We start from the raw sequence: 15,000 nt of genomic DNA, 5'->3' as shown, positions 1-15,000 counted from the left end.
TGTCTCTACACAGTATGGGATCAGAGAGCAGCCCAAAGCATGTTTCTCACGTTGTATGATTGTGTCTTTTTTGGGTTGTGTGTGTGCAGGTTCCAGCCAGCAGGCCTGGTAGAGAGGATCCAGGCTATAGCTCAGAACGTGTCCAACATGGCGGTCAGAGTGGAACAGATCCTCCAGAACAGCATGGCCGCCGGCAGAGGTACAATATTATAACACTAACATTACAGAGTGGGTTATTGCTGTGCAATACATATGGAACTGCCCATGCCTTATTCACATCATTGGGGTGGCCCGAACCTGACTTTCTATCAACATTGCGCGGTTCCAGCAACTATGGTGGACGGCTAACTAGGCCAGCTCTGTGCATCTCGGCTTGGCTTTGGTGGGTTTGGTTCTTCCCACTCTATGAAAACACGAACCGTTGTAATCCTCGACGGGTAGTCAGAACACCAATTCCAACCTTTTCGAACGGCAACACCCGTCAGACTTTTCACACCGCAGATCTAAAGTACAGCGGCCGTGTCAAAGTGCCACACGACAAGTGATTGGCGTATGAAATGAATTGATGTGTGGGAAATAAAAGTAAGATCTAGTCGAATAAACAAATCCACAGTGCAGCCAGACGTGGAGTCGTTCTTCATTCCCGTCCTCATTTTATTGGTTTCCCTCCACCGCTGTTGACTTCTTCTGCCCATCTCCTCCTTTTTTAATCAAATCAGAAATGATTCTGCTACCGGCACAGACGATGCCGATTGCGTTGGAACCACACACACAGGAAAACACACACGCGCGCGCGGGCCTTTATCAAGGGAACTCAATCGACAGTCCTTAATCAACTCTTCTTCCCTCCTTCTCCCTCTCCTCAACCAGCAGCAAAGTTGTTACCAGAGGTAATTAGTCTTATCTCCCTTTGTTTTCACGGTGAAGACGTGAGGGCAGAACCACAACCGCTTTTATTAATCACAGATGAAGACAAACCACACTCGGTGGACTTTATTGTGCGTTTCGACTCGAGCGCAATGGTGATTCATCTCATGGCTGAGCGAGAGAGAGAGAGAGAGAGAGACGCACACGAGACGACGTGCTCGGAAGTTGGAATTCGCACCTCCCTCCCAGCCACCGCTTTTTTAGTTTCCGCGGGGGCCTCGAGTCTCGCGGGGGCCTCGAGTTTTTATCTAATTAGTCTGCTGCACATTTAATATGGCGACGCTTATTATTATTGGAATCAAAAGGAAGGCGTTGAAATCTTTTGTGTCGCTGGGAAATATGTGTGGCATGTTTGAGAGGAGAGAAGCTTGAGGGATGGAGTGACTGAGATAGACAGAGACAAAGCTTTCATTAGACACATGGAAGCTGTCAGAGAATGTTTTGTTCCCAGATAGAGGACTATATAGAGAGAGCGAGAGAGATCTGGGGAAAAAGAGGTAGGGGGAGATCGAGAGAGTGGGAGTGAGGGAGGGAGAGGAAGCGGGAGATAGGAAGGAGAGAGAGCGACGGAGAGAGAGAGAGAGACTGAGTCCAAGACTGAAACCTCATCAATTTAACTTCCCGTCATCTCCCATCCATAGTGCTGGAACTTGGAGTTTCAACTCCAGTCTCTCTTCCTGGCTGTAGGCCCCCAGCTGCAGGGAGGCAGTTAGCCAACTCAATGGACCAGTTAATGCAGTGAGTGCAGTGTGAGTGAGCGGATACACATTGTACCGTTGGCCCGGGAGGGGTGGCAGCAGTGACGAGGGGTTGTATTTCTGTACCCCGCGGTGAACAGTGTGCACCAAAGCAGGCCGGGTGTTGCATGGGAACTGATGGTACATATGGTTTGCTGAAAATGTTGTTAAATGTCTTTTTTAAGGATGTCTATTCTCTTCATGGAATAAGTATCCTGTTGCTATTCAAGGTGATGTAGGCGTGGATATGCGGTGGTTCTTCCTTTAGAAGTGTTGAGCTTATGCCGCGACCGTTTGTGGTAGATTGTGGTAAATTGCGTCGTTCTGGCAACAACGGCTGGCACTTAAATCACGTGCCACCTTGCAAGCTGTGCTGCAGTACTTTTACAGGAAGAACCACTGTAAGGCTTAAAGAGTCTGTATGACTATGATGTGTTTTCTGTGTCTTCACAGTGTGTAACTATGATGTGTGTGTTCTATACCTCCACAGTGTGTAACTATGATGTGTGTGTTCTATATCTCCACAGTGTGTAACTATGATGTGTGTGTTCTATATCTCCACAGTGTGTAACTATGATGTGTGTGTTCTATATCTCCACAGTGTGTAACTATGATGTGTGTGTTCTATATCTCCACAGTGTGTAACTATGATGTGTGTGTTCTATATCTCCACAGTGTGTAACTATGATGTGTGTGTTCTATATCTCCACAGTGTGTAACTATGATGTGTGTGTTCTATATCTCCACAGTGTGTAACTATGATGTGTGTGTTCTATATCTCCACAGTGTGTAACTATGATGTGTGTGTTCTATATCTCCACAGTGTGTAACTATGATGTGTGTGTTCTATATCTCCACAGTGTGTAACTATGATGTGTGTGTTCTATATCTCCACAGTGTGTAACTATGATGTGTGTGTTCTATACCTCCACAGTGTGTAACTATGATGTGTGTGTTCTATATCTCCACAGTGTGTAACTATGATGTGTGTGTTCTATATCTCCACAGTGTGTAACTATGATGTGTGTGTTCTATATCTCCACAGTGTGTAACTATGATGTGTGTGTTCTATATCTCCACAGTGTGTAACTATGATGTGTGTGTTCTATATCTCCACAGTGTGTAACTATGATGTGTGTGTTCTATATCTCCACAGTGTGTAACTATGATGTGTGTGTTCTATATCTCCACAGTGTGTAACTATGATGTGTGTGTTCTATATCTCCACAGTGTGTAACTATGATGTGTGTGTTCTATATCTCCACAGTGTGTAACTATGATGTGTGTGTTCTATATCTCCACAGTGTGTAACTATGATGTGTGTGTTCTATGTCTCCACAGTGTGTAGCTATGATGTGTGTGTTCTATATCTCGACAGTGTGTAACTATGATGTGTGTGTTCTATATCTCCACAGTGTGTAACTATGATGTGTGTGTCTCTTCTCTTCAGCAGTGAGAGACGGCTCATCAGGCCAGTGTGAGGTACCCAGAGATCCCCGCTACCCAGACTGCCCTGGAAAAGTGGATGTGAGTTTCTCTCTGTCTGTCTAGCTAGGCTATAAGAGATTCTCCTGATATCTTATAACCAATGTTCCCTCTAAGCTCCCCGGGACTGCCGTGCAGAATAAATATTCGCCCGCGCACAGAAGCACGAGATTGAACTTCACTCAACTTTCTAGAGTTTTCCCCCTTAGTTAATACTATCAACGTTTCCCTTTATTGTGGGAATTGTGGTCGAATCAAAGCAATATTAGCCACTTTCAATGCAACATTCCGAAACAAAACAAAGACATTTTGTTGTAGGTAGAACGCATCGGAGTAGGATTCTATTGCATTGACACGCTTGACTCAGCCCCTACTCTACACAGACTTGTGAGGCATAACCAATCAGAGCTGGAGTAGGCCTATATGCAAATAGACCATTGCCATATATGGATCTGTGCCGATCACTTTAAACTGGACTATGTTTACAGCATGAGCGGACTATGTTTACAGCATGAGCATGTTTTGAGATTAAAGAGAGAGCTGCATGTAGCCACGTGTGCACATTTGTTCATATCCTTTTCTAGTTAGTGAGTTATTAGCCCAGTTATAGATCATTTGTGTCCGCAATGGGGGAGTGATTGCTTCCTATAAGAGGACAAAACATGTGCATTTCTAGACATCTTTGAAAAGTGAGTCAAGGAAACTGTATTTTCTTTGTCTTAAAGGGGCAGTTCTGTATTTTGAGACAGACTTGAATAAGCTAAGTAGCCAATAGGCAGAGGTTAGCATAATTTGTCTGATTCTCTGTAATAATGGTATGGGAATAATAATGCATTTTATTTTGTAAAGAGGTTTCGTGTATCCAACAACATGTTCAGTCACCTCCTTGTCTGAGGGACAAGTGGATAAACAGGTTAATGTGAAGTCCTGCATGTTTTTTTTCCAAAAGTCTCATGGAATGCAGGCATACCTTGAACACCGCACATTGGCAGCTACTGTAGGCTGAATGATAGAACAGCTATTTCCATGTTAAAATGTGATGGGATGCATTTTCTCCATTGCTTTTGATGGTAGGCCACTCTGGTAGGCCTTCATTACGATCAAATAGCTACAGTAGCCTACTTAGCCACTGTTATGACTGTAACTTAAAGCGGGTACAGCCTCAGTGTTCACAGTAAACGAGCGCTGGAAGTTGCACAGAACTTTCACAACATTCAAGTTTGCGCTCAGCAAACCTGAAATTAGCTCAGTGAAATTTTTTTAGGGAACATTACTTATAACCCGTAATTCCATCCAACTGTACATAGGAACTTAGGTACATCTAATATATGATGAAGCAGTAGAAAACTCCCTATCGTTTATTATATGACCTGTGGCAATTCTTTTATTCGTTGATTTGTGTTTAACAAAGCCAAAGTCACCTGACCATTAAACGTTGACCCGTGTATCACCAGTGGATGCGTGCCCGCTGGACGTCAGACCCGTGCTATGCCTTCTACGGGGTGGACGGCTCCGACTGTTCCTTCCTCATCTACCTGAGCGAGGTGGAGTGGTTCTGCCCCCCTCTGGCCTGGAGGAACCACAGCAGCCCGCCCACCGTCCAAACACACACACGCCAGACCGCCACCACCAAGAGACAGGTGAGACACACACACAGAACCCTTCCTACCATCCATACACACACAGACACCGAACAACCACCATCAAGAGACTGGGAAGAGGGACACACACACTCACGCACGCAAAGGAAGACGCATACACTCGCAAAAGCAGATGCCCGTATACGCACGAGCCCTGCTAAGAGACGCGTGTCTAAAGCGTACATGTTTAAGCACTTACACGCACTAATTCACACTCAAAAGAGCACAGCCAATAGACAAATGAATCTTCATACTCAGACTGTATAAGCTTGAATGGTAGATATGAAAACACATTCATATGAACGCACGCCCGCCTTCTCTGCTAATTGTTTTACTGTGTTCATCCCTCTCCTCCCTCTCCTCCCTCTTGTCCCTCTGCTCCCTCTCCTCCCTCTCCCCCCTCTGCTCTCTCTGCTCCCTCTCCTCCCTCTCCTCCCTCTTGTCCCTCTGCTCCCTCTCCTCCCTCTGCTCTCTCTGCTCCCTCTCCTCCCTCTTGTCCCTCTGCTCTCTCTGCTCCCTCTGCTCCCTCTCCTCCCTCTTGTCCCTCTGCTCCCTCTCCTCCCTCTGCTCTCTCTGCTCCCTCTCCTCCCTCTTGTCCCTCTGCTCCCTCTGCTCCCTCTCCTCCCTCTCCTCCCTCTGCTCCCTCTCTTCCCTCTCCTCCCTCTGCTCCCTCTCTTCCCTCTCCTCCCTCTCCTCCCTCTTGTCCCTCTGCTCCCTCTCTTCCCTCTCCTCCCTCTCTTCCCTCTCCTCCCTCTTGTCCCTCTCCTCCCTCTCTTCCCTCTCCTCCCTCTCCTCCCTCTCCTCCCTCTCCTCCCTCTGCTCCCTCTCTTCCCTCTCTTCCCTCTCCTCCCTCTCTTCCCTCTCCTCCCTCTTGTCCCTCTGCTCCCTCTCTTCCCTCTCCTCCCTCTCCTCCCTCTCGTCCCTCTGCTCCCTCTCTTCCCTCTCCTCCCTCTCCTCCCTCTCTTCCCTCTCCTCCCTCTCCTCCCTCTTGTCCCTCTGCTCCCTCTCCTCCCTCTGCTCCCTTTCTTCCCTCTCCTCCCTCTCTTCCCTCTCCTCTTTCTCCTCCCTCTCTTCCCTCTCCTCCCTCTCCTCCCTCTCTCATTGTACTGCTGTATAGCAATCTCCACACGCAGCACAAATGAACTCTTTACACTCAAACATGCAGCTCAGTGCCTGATACTATTTGCAGAACAGTGTTCAAGGCTGAGTCAATACAGTCCCTGCACAGCTATTAACCAGGTTCAGAGATACCTACACACAGAGAGATCCCTGAACACAAGGTGTGTGTGTGTGTGTCTTTGTGTGTGTGATCTGTGTGTGTGAGTGTGAATGCTGGATGTATTTGTGTGAATTGTCTGCTGTACTTTAGTATTGAATAGCTTATTAGTGTTTGGCAACATTCCTAATTACAGCTGTGATTCTGTTAGCCAGATAATCTAGGCCATTTATAGCAGGGTCTTTGAGTGAGTATATAGGTGTGTGTGTGTGTGTGTGTGTGTGTGTGTGTGTCTCTCTCTGTGTGTGTGTGTGTCTGTCTGTGTGTGTGTATGTGTGTGTGTGTGTCTGTCTGTGTGTGTCTGTCTGTCTGTGTGTGTGTGTGTGTGTGTGTCTCTGTGTGTGTGTGTGTGTGTGTGTGTGTGTGTGTGTGTGTGTGTGTGTGTGTGTGTGTGTGTGTGTGTGTGTGTGTGTGTGTGTGTGTGTGTGTGTGTGTGTGTGTGTGTGTGTGTGTGTGTCTCTCTCTGTGTGTGTGTGTGTGTGTGTGTGTCTGTCTGTGTGTGTGTGTGTGTGTGTGTCTGTCTGTGTGTCTGTCTGTCTGTCTGTCTGTCTGTCTGTCTGTCTGTCTGTCTGTCTGTCTGTCTGTCTGTCTGTCTGTCTGTCTGTCTGTCTGTCTGTCTGTCTGTCTGTCTGTCTGTCTGTCTGTCTGTCTGTCTGTCTGTCTGTCTGTCTGTGTGTGTGTCTGTCTGTCTGTCTGTCTGTCTGTCTGTCTGTGTGTGTGTGTGTGTGTGTGTCTGTCTGTCTGTGTGTGTCTGTCTGTCTGTGTGTGTGTCTGTCTGTCTGTCTGTCTGTCTGTCTGTCTGTCTGTCTGTCTGTCTGCGTCTGTGTGATAGACAGAGAGAGAGAGACTTTTAGATTACACAGATATAGCACGTTTAACTAGCACAGGTTCCTCTAGAGACTTAGCTTGCTGTACTATCTCCCCAGAGAACACAGGCTGCACACACTCCTCTGAACTACTGTGTTCCTATTGCAGAGGGAGTGTGGGAGAGGAGCCTGTGTGGGTAGCTATCATGTAATGCCATGTTCAGTATATCTGTAGGCTTGCTCCAGTTGACCTCCTCTCTTCTCATCCTTCCTCCCACACTCTCTCCGTCTCACACCCTCTTCTTGTGTCTTTCTTCACTACTTACACTCTCTCGGCATCTCTGTAAAGTTATAGGCTTTTATTGTTTTGGATTTTAGATCTCTCTCTTTCTCTCTCCATCTCTCTCTCCCTCCCCCTCCCTATAGGCTGCGTTCCGTACAGACCTGTCATCGCTGCTGGACCTGGTTGGCACGGGGAAAGAGTCACTGAGCTTCATGAAGCGTCGCATGAGGAGGCTGGCATCACAGTGGGGCACGGCCGCCCAGCGCCTCCACGCCAAGCTGCGCCAACGCTGGAGGGAACAGAAGAAGGTAGAGGGAGAGGGAGAGGGAGAGGGAGAGGGAGAGGGAGAGGGGGAGAGAGGGAGAGAGTGAGAGAGGGAGAGAGAGGCACCTGGAACAAACACACCCGCCCACCTCGTAGTTTTTACCCCTTCCAGGGAAGAAGCATGGGACACTTTTACACAGATTTTCTTTCCCACCTCCTTGAACTCCTCCAGCACCGGGGTATCCAAGGAAAGCAGCATCCCCACGTCCTCCTCGAATGCCCCCGCCGCAGCACTAACATTCAGCACAGGGAACACATCATCCAGACCCTCCGTCCACCGATCAGAATTGGAAGTGTCAGTCACATATTGCCGATGAAGTACTGGCAAGGAATCACAGACCTCAGCGACGACCTTCCTCAGTAGGCGAGATGATCGGATCCCCGCTCTTTCTCCCAGCTCCTCCAGCGATCTGCTCCTGCTCCGCATCAGATGACCCAGCTTGGTTCACCCCACACTTAACAGGCATGAACGTAGGCTGGCTGAACCCAGAGCACGGGACTGGATGGCAGTGTTGTAAAAAAGGGGCTCTTCAAAAAGCCACATCCCTTGTGGCGTCCTGGCCTTACGGGACTTAACAAAAACTCTCCAAGCCTGCATAACAGACTCATAAGCCAGTCAAGCCAGACAATTCACGCCCCTCTAGCTATAAGAGGAAAAGGTGCTTGTCTAAGCCCCAACAGCCCGCTCTCAATGTGTAGGCTGTGTCAACCCAGCTAGAACCAGTCTGGGCTGCTTGAAGCCGGGAAATCCCTCTGAAGCTCTTGTATCAGACCCCCCCCCATGGGTGTAAAATCATTAGTCTGCGCCACAGGGTAGAGGCAGCTAGATTATTGGCTACCAGCACCCTTCCCCTATAAGACAGCTGGGGTAGCACCCATTTCCACCTTGACAATCTGGCACACACTTTCTCCACTACACCCTCACAGTTATTTTTCTGAAAGACATCGGAGCCTAGAAAAAACCCCAGTCTTCATCCCATCTCTGCCCCACTGAATCCCCCCTGGTAACCGTGGAGCGGACCCCATCTGAAGCCCCCTGGTAACCGTGGAGCGGACCCCATCTGAAGCCCCCCTGGTAACCGTGGAGCGGACCCCATCTGAAGCCCCCTGGTAACCGTGGAGTGGACCCCATCTGAAGCTGACCTGCCCACAGCGCTTCACTCTTTCCCCAATTGACTCTAGCTGAGGAGGCCCCCTCATACACCTTTAAAGCGTTTGAGAGAACCTTAACATCCTCACCCCTTATAATAAATACTGTCACGTCATCTGCATACGCAGACAGCGCTATCGTGGGACCCTTCATTACACCTGGCACAGAGAAACCAGTAAGCCTTGCTCTTAAAAAACAAAGCATTGGTTCAATTGCCAGACAATATAACTGTCCTGAAATTGGGCATCCCTGCCTGATACCAATTTGGACGGGGATGGGGCTACTCAAACACCCCCCCCCCCCCCCCCCCCCCACACCTTCACCATACATGAGGCCCCAGCATACAGTAAAGTCATCCAAGACAAAACAATCCCCAAACCCAAAAGCTTTCATTGTTATGAAGAAGTACTTTTGACACGGTCAAAAGCCTTCCCCTGACCCAAAGAAAGCAAACCCACATTCACATCAGACAATTTACAAATGTCTAAAACATCTGTTATTAGAAACAAGTTATCAACAATAGAGAGGTCAGGTACACAGTCAGACTGGTCCTTGTGGACCAACAGCCCCAGATATTCTTTCAACCTGTTTGAGAGACATTTAGAAACAATTTTATATTCTGCACACAGCAATGCAACAGGTCTCCAATTTTTTTGAAGAGCCAAATTCCCCTTTTTTTGGCAACAATGAAAGCACAGCACGTTGACAGGATACAGGAAGAGAACCCTCATGAAAAGATTCACACACCACTTCATAACCCCCAAAAGTGCTTATAGAACTCAGATGGTAAACCATCGATGCCAGGGGCTCGGCCTGATGAGAGCTGCATAACTGCTGTGGACAGCTCTTGCAGTGTAATGTCAGAGTCCAATACGACTCTCTGCTCAGGTCCCAATTGAGGAAGACCGTGTAACAACTGTTCAGTACACAGTGAGTCACAATCCTCCGCCTTATAGAGGGCAGAGTAGAAATCCACGGCATGTTGGTGCTTCTCACTGTCATCCGTGGTCACTTTCCCATCAGGGAGGCGAAGGCAGACCGTCCAATTTGTAAGTCGCTCTGGATAAGAGCGTCTGCTAAATGACTTAAATGTAAATGTAAATGTCTGTTTACGTTGCAATGTCCACTGTCCTACTGTAGTTTATTTTTAAAGCATCCATGTCCTTGAGGGAAGCGAAACGAGACCTTATCAAGGCACCCTTCACTCTTCCATGCAGAAACGACCTCAGTTCATGTCTCTTGTCCTGTAAGTTCATGACTAGTCCAGGGTCGTTCTGAGTGAGCAGCTTCAATTCAATAGATTTGATGTCCTGTTCAAGGGCCCTGATAGTCTCTTTAACTTCAATACGAGAGAGCAGTATACTTGTTGACAAAACACTCGTATTTGGGCCTTCCCAGCCTCCCACCATTGTCTCAAGGACTCAAAATTCTATTTAGTAACACTCCATTTTTCCCAAAACAACAAAAACTTTTCACAAAACATGACATCATGTAACAATTTAACATTAAAATACCAATAAGATGATGACCTTCGTGGACAAGTGAATATCAACAGTAACATTATGGTGATCAGAGAAACCCACAGGAGTAATGTCACACCTTCCAACCCTACTACAGTAGTGATCAGATACGTACAACCTGTCTAACCTTCCAACCCTACTACAGTAGTGATCAGATATATACAACCTGTCTAACCTTCCAACCCTACTACAGTAGTGATCAGATACGTACAACCTGTCTAACCTTCCAACCCTACTACAGTAGTGATCAGATACATACAACCTGTTGTCGTGTCTTTGGCTTAGTGATATGACATGCTATTCTATAAAATCCTTTCTCTGTAATTAATATTACCTGATTGAGCTAATCATGTAAATGTAATTAACTAGAAAGTCGGGGCACCACGAAATAATATTTATAGAGCTGTTATCTTCCGAATAAACTCTTAAAGACCTAGTAATATTTTACATCAATAGCAGTCAATATTAATCGTCACCTTATTTCAGTCTCATCTGAAAGTTGTAAATTCTTGGTTATCTTCACGAACCCTGGCTAACAAGTTGAAACAGCAATACAAAATTGGGTTTAATTATTTATTTACTAAATACCTAACTAATCACACAGAATTACATATACACAGAATGAACCATACATTGATTACAAATTATGTCATAAAGGAAAACGTCCCCAGCGGACGGAACAGATATGACAGCTGGTTACCCAAAGAAAAGGGGGTTGGGTTTGAGTGAAAGAGCGGGAAGACTGAAGAACAAAGGGAGAAGATATGTCTCTATCGGGCCGTAGGCAGCTACTCTATCGTAAATACAGAATCTTATGCATTCTAAATTACCGCCCATTTGGAAAAGGAAAATGCAATAAATATTTACTCTGAGCTGCGCTTCAATAGGTTGGCGGTAGATGGAAGGCCGTGTTGCCCAACAGAGTCCTTTGTCCTTTGAAGAGTGTCTCTGGTGGTGAACGGGACACATTGTAGTGTTGTCGTTGTGTGGTAGACGGGATACTCTGTCTGTCCTCTCCTAGCCCACGTTTACAGCGGCCGCTGCTGACTCAACGGCTAGGAGGTATCACTTCTGTAGCGAATAATAGTTCAAAGTTCATACCATTTGCAACCAAAGCTCACGCTGAGGTTGGCTTCGTTCTGTAGTTATTATCTGAATCCTTCTGACATCGGATCGTCATCCTAATGTACCCGGAACAGATGCTTACATTTTCGTCAAGGGCCTATATAGTGGAGGGAGAGAAGGGTGTGCTTCATAGTTTATAACCCATGTCTCTTCACAGGGGCGGGCCACTGATTGAGCAGAGCCCTAACCTTATGAAAACCCAAATCTCTCATTTGGAAGCTAAAATTACATTTAATCTTTTCACCAATCATTTTATATTTAAGCATTTGAATTGCACAACAATTCCATGTGAAGAGAGCGAAAGAGAGCGAAAGAGAGAGAGGTACAGTAGAGAGCGAAAGAGAGAGAGGTACAGTAGAGAGCGAAAGAGAGCGAAAGAGAGAGAGAGAGAGGTACAGCAGAGAGCGAAAGAGAGAGAGAGAGAGAGAGAGAGAGAGGTACAGTAGAGAGCGAAAGAGAGAGAGAGAGAGAGAGAGAGAGGTACAGTAGAGAGCGAAAGAGAGAGAGAGAGAGAGAGAGAGGTACAGTAGAGAGCGAGAGAGAGAGAGAGAGAGGTACAGTAGAGAGAGAAAGAGAGAGAGAAGGGGGTGGTTGTCTTGTTTTGTTATTGCATTTGCTTGTTGCCACATTCAGTCAGGGAATTCAGTGGGATTCAGTTTTTGCAAATGAAAGAAGGAAGGTACATGAAAGAAAGAGTGAAAGTGAGTTCTCCCTTTCCCTTCCCCGTGTTGCCACCTTCAATGAATGCAGTTTGTTCTATTATTGTGTCATGCACACTCAGCAACATGATCAAGTGAAGAGAGACTGGTAAACAAAAGTGAAAGGGAGAGAGAGGGAGGACCCGGAGAACTCGAAAGATGGAGCGGAACGAGAGGTCATAAAAGAACAGGCCCTCATCCTTCACTCCTCACATCTGTCTCTGCCCGTTTCTCTCGCTCAAAAAAGGCAACAGGCCTCAAATAGGCGTCCATCCACACAGAGCCTCCACAGTATTGATTAATGGAGCCGTCTTGTGCCTCAAACGCATGACGTGGATTTGTTAATTTAGATCGGTCCTCTCCTCCTCTCTCCGACTGTGTGATACTGTGCTGTCTCTACACCAGATGTTTCAGTGCCTTAAATGCACTTTTAGTGCGCTGGTCCAAAGCTGTTTATCATGACGTAATTGGTAGACAGAGGCTGTTGTGTGTGCTGATTAATACTGATAGGGGATCAGTGTACAGCCCGTGATGGAGTGCGTAAAATGTGGATAATATCTGATCCCAGATCAGGTGTTGACTGTCATGATCTGGTATGCTTGTGTGTCTACCCCACCAGTAGACGACATGTCAGGAACTAAAGAACTAAATAATAAAACACGTGGGAGTCCTCTACAGCGGGTTGCGGAAAAGCAGCCTGCCACCGTTTAACTCTGACCCCTGTGCTTCCTATCTTTTCCTCAATTCCTGCTCTTCCTCCCTCTCTGCCTCTGTCTCTGACTCCTCTCCACTGATGCAATCCCGATTTAGTATTCTTCTCCGGTTCACTTTTTAACCTTCCAAAGTGTTCTGGGGATTAAATTCTGTTTCCCTTGATTGAGTTGGTTTGGTTTGTTTATTGTGTATGCTCCCGGAACAGGAATAACTTCATGGAGCGGAGAGAGAGAGAATGGGAGTACGGGAGAGAGATAGGGATTGCGATAGGGAGAGGGAAGGAGAGAGAGCCAAAGGGAGAGGGAAGGAGAGAGAGCCAAAGGGAGAGGGAAGGAGAGAGAGCCAAAGGGAGAGGGAAGGAGAGAGAGACAAAGGGAGAGGGAAGGAGAGAGAGACAAAGGGAGAGGGAAGGAGAGAGAGACAAAGGGAGAGGGAAGGAGAGAGACATAGAGAGAGAGAATAACCATTATTTCACCTGTCAGTGGCAGAAACAGGGACAGGGAAGGGATCCCAGGAGAGCATGGAATAGAGGAGTCTTTGTCTGTGTGTGTCTGTGTGTACCGTTTTACATTTTCTATAATATATGCCACTCAACGGAGACTGTTATCCAAAGAGACTTACAGTGCAGTGAGTGCATATTCAGTGCATATATTTCTAGTTCATGTGTGTGAATAGTAAACAAACAAAAAATTGACCAACTGGGGACATTTTGTTTGTCACCACGAGGTCAAATGCTATTTCTAGGGGGTTTAGGGTTAAGGTTAGAATTAGTGTTAGGGTTAGAATTAGTGTTAGGGTTAGAATTAGTGTTAGGGTTAGAATTAGTGTTAGGTTTAGAATTAGTGTTAGTGTTAGAATTAGTGTTAGGGTTAGAATTAGTGTTAGTGTTAGAATTAGTGTTAGGGTTAGAATTAGTGTTAGGGTTAGAATTAGTGTTAGGGTTAGAATTAGTGTTAGTGTTAGAATTACGTTAAGGGTTATGGTTAGGAGTTAGGGTTAAGGTTAGGGTTAGGGTATGTTTAAGAGTACAGGTTGGGGTTAGGTTTAGGGTTAGGGGTTAGGGAAAATAGGATTTTGAATGGGACTGAATTGTATGTACCCACAAGGTTAGCTGTACAAGACTGTGTGTGTGTGTGTGTGTGTGTGTGTGTGTGTGTGTGTGTGTGTGTGTGTGTGTGTGTGTGTGTGTGTGTGTGTGTGTGTGTGTGTGTGTGTGTGTGTGTGTGTGTGTGTGTGTGTGTGTGTGTGTGTGTGTGTGTGTGTGTGTGTGTGTGAGAGAGAGAGTGTGTGTGAGTGAGAGAGAGAGAGAGAGAGAGTGTGAGTGAGAGAGAGAGAGAGAGAGTGTGTGAGTGAGGGAGTGAGTGAGAGAGAGTGTGTGTGTGAGAGAAATCCTGACTGACTAACTGTGGGACGCCCCAAAGGCCTCCTAATGAATTTCAATCATTTCCCTGTCCAGTCAGTTTGAACCTTTCCTGATAGCTGTATAACACCTGAGGAGTTTCAACCTATTTCTCTAAACTAGAACATCACTGAGGCAAACTGTAACAACCCTTATCATTGATGATAATGACTTACTTTTATGCAGAGTTAGAGTCTGAAAGTGATCTGAATTGAAAGAAGGAACTCACCACATCCACCAGCATTTCCTACAACACACCTTGTTCTGTTGCACTGAAATACTCCGACACAGAAGCATAGTCCAACACTGAGCGTGGAAATCAAGTATTTGTGGACAAAGAAAGAGAGCGTTGAAGCTCAAAAGCAGTGATAAACAAACTGAATAGAAACATATAGAAACAAACTGAATAGAAACATATAGAAACAAACTGAATAGAAACATATAGAAACAAACTGAATAGAAACATATAGAAACAAACTGAATAGAAACATATAGAAACAAACTGAATAGAAACATATAGAAACAAACTGAATAGAAACATATAGAAACAAACTGAATAGAAACATATAGAAACAAACTGAATAGAAAAGTGTTTTTAACGATGGAGGAATGGGAATCTCTGCTACGCAGCCGCAGCCTGAGCAACGCTCTTAGAACACGCCGCTATCTAGAACCTAAAGGGTTCTTCGGCTGTCCCCATAGGAGAACCCTTTGAAGAACCCTGGTTGGGGTCAGGTAGAACCATTTTGACTCCAGGTAGAACCGTTTTGGGTTCCATGTAGAAACCCCTTCCAACGAGGGTTCTACCTGGAACCAAGAAGTGTTCTACCTGGAACTAAAAAGGGTTCTCCTATAGGGACAGCTGAAGAACCCTTTCGGAACCCTTTTTCTAAGAGCGTATAGGAGAGCTATGGGA

At 46.2% G+C, this 15,000-nt stretch overlaps 1 protein-coding gene across 2 annotated transcripts in view; it reads left to right on the top strand.

Annotated features, from left to right (window-relative positions):
• The window catches only part of LOC139568670 (alpha-1,6-mannosylglycoprotein 6-beta-N-acetylglucosaminyltransferase B-like), a 203,542-nt gene that overhangs the window by 94,386 nt on the left and 94,156 nt on the right, over nt 1-15,000 (top strand). For both annotated transcript variants that reach the window (XM_071390666.1, XM_071390665.1), the window contains 4 exons: nt 90-199; nt 3,115-3,191; nt 4,604-4,789; nt 7,298-7,462. In XM_071390666.1, coding sequence (XP_071246767.1) covers nt 90-199; nt 3,115-3,191; nt 4,604-4,789; nt 7,298-7,462 — 538 coding nt within the window. The remainder of the gene's footprint in view (nt 1-89; nt 200-3,114; nt 3,192-4,603; nt 4,790-7,297; nt 7,463-15,000) is intronic.

This window comes from Salvelinus alpinus, chromosome 2, assembly GCF_045679555.1.
Source record: "Salvelinus alpinus chromosome 2, SLU_Salpinus.1, whole genome shotgun sequence".
Classification (NCBI taxonomy): domain Eukaryota; kingdom Metazoa; phylum Chordata; class Actinopteri; order Salmoniformes; family Salmonidae; genus Salvelinus; species Salvelinus alpinus.
This window is presented reverse-complemented; position numbering and strand designations above follow the sequence as displayed.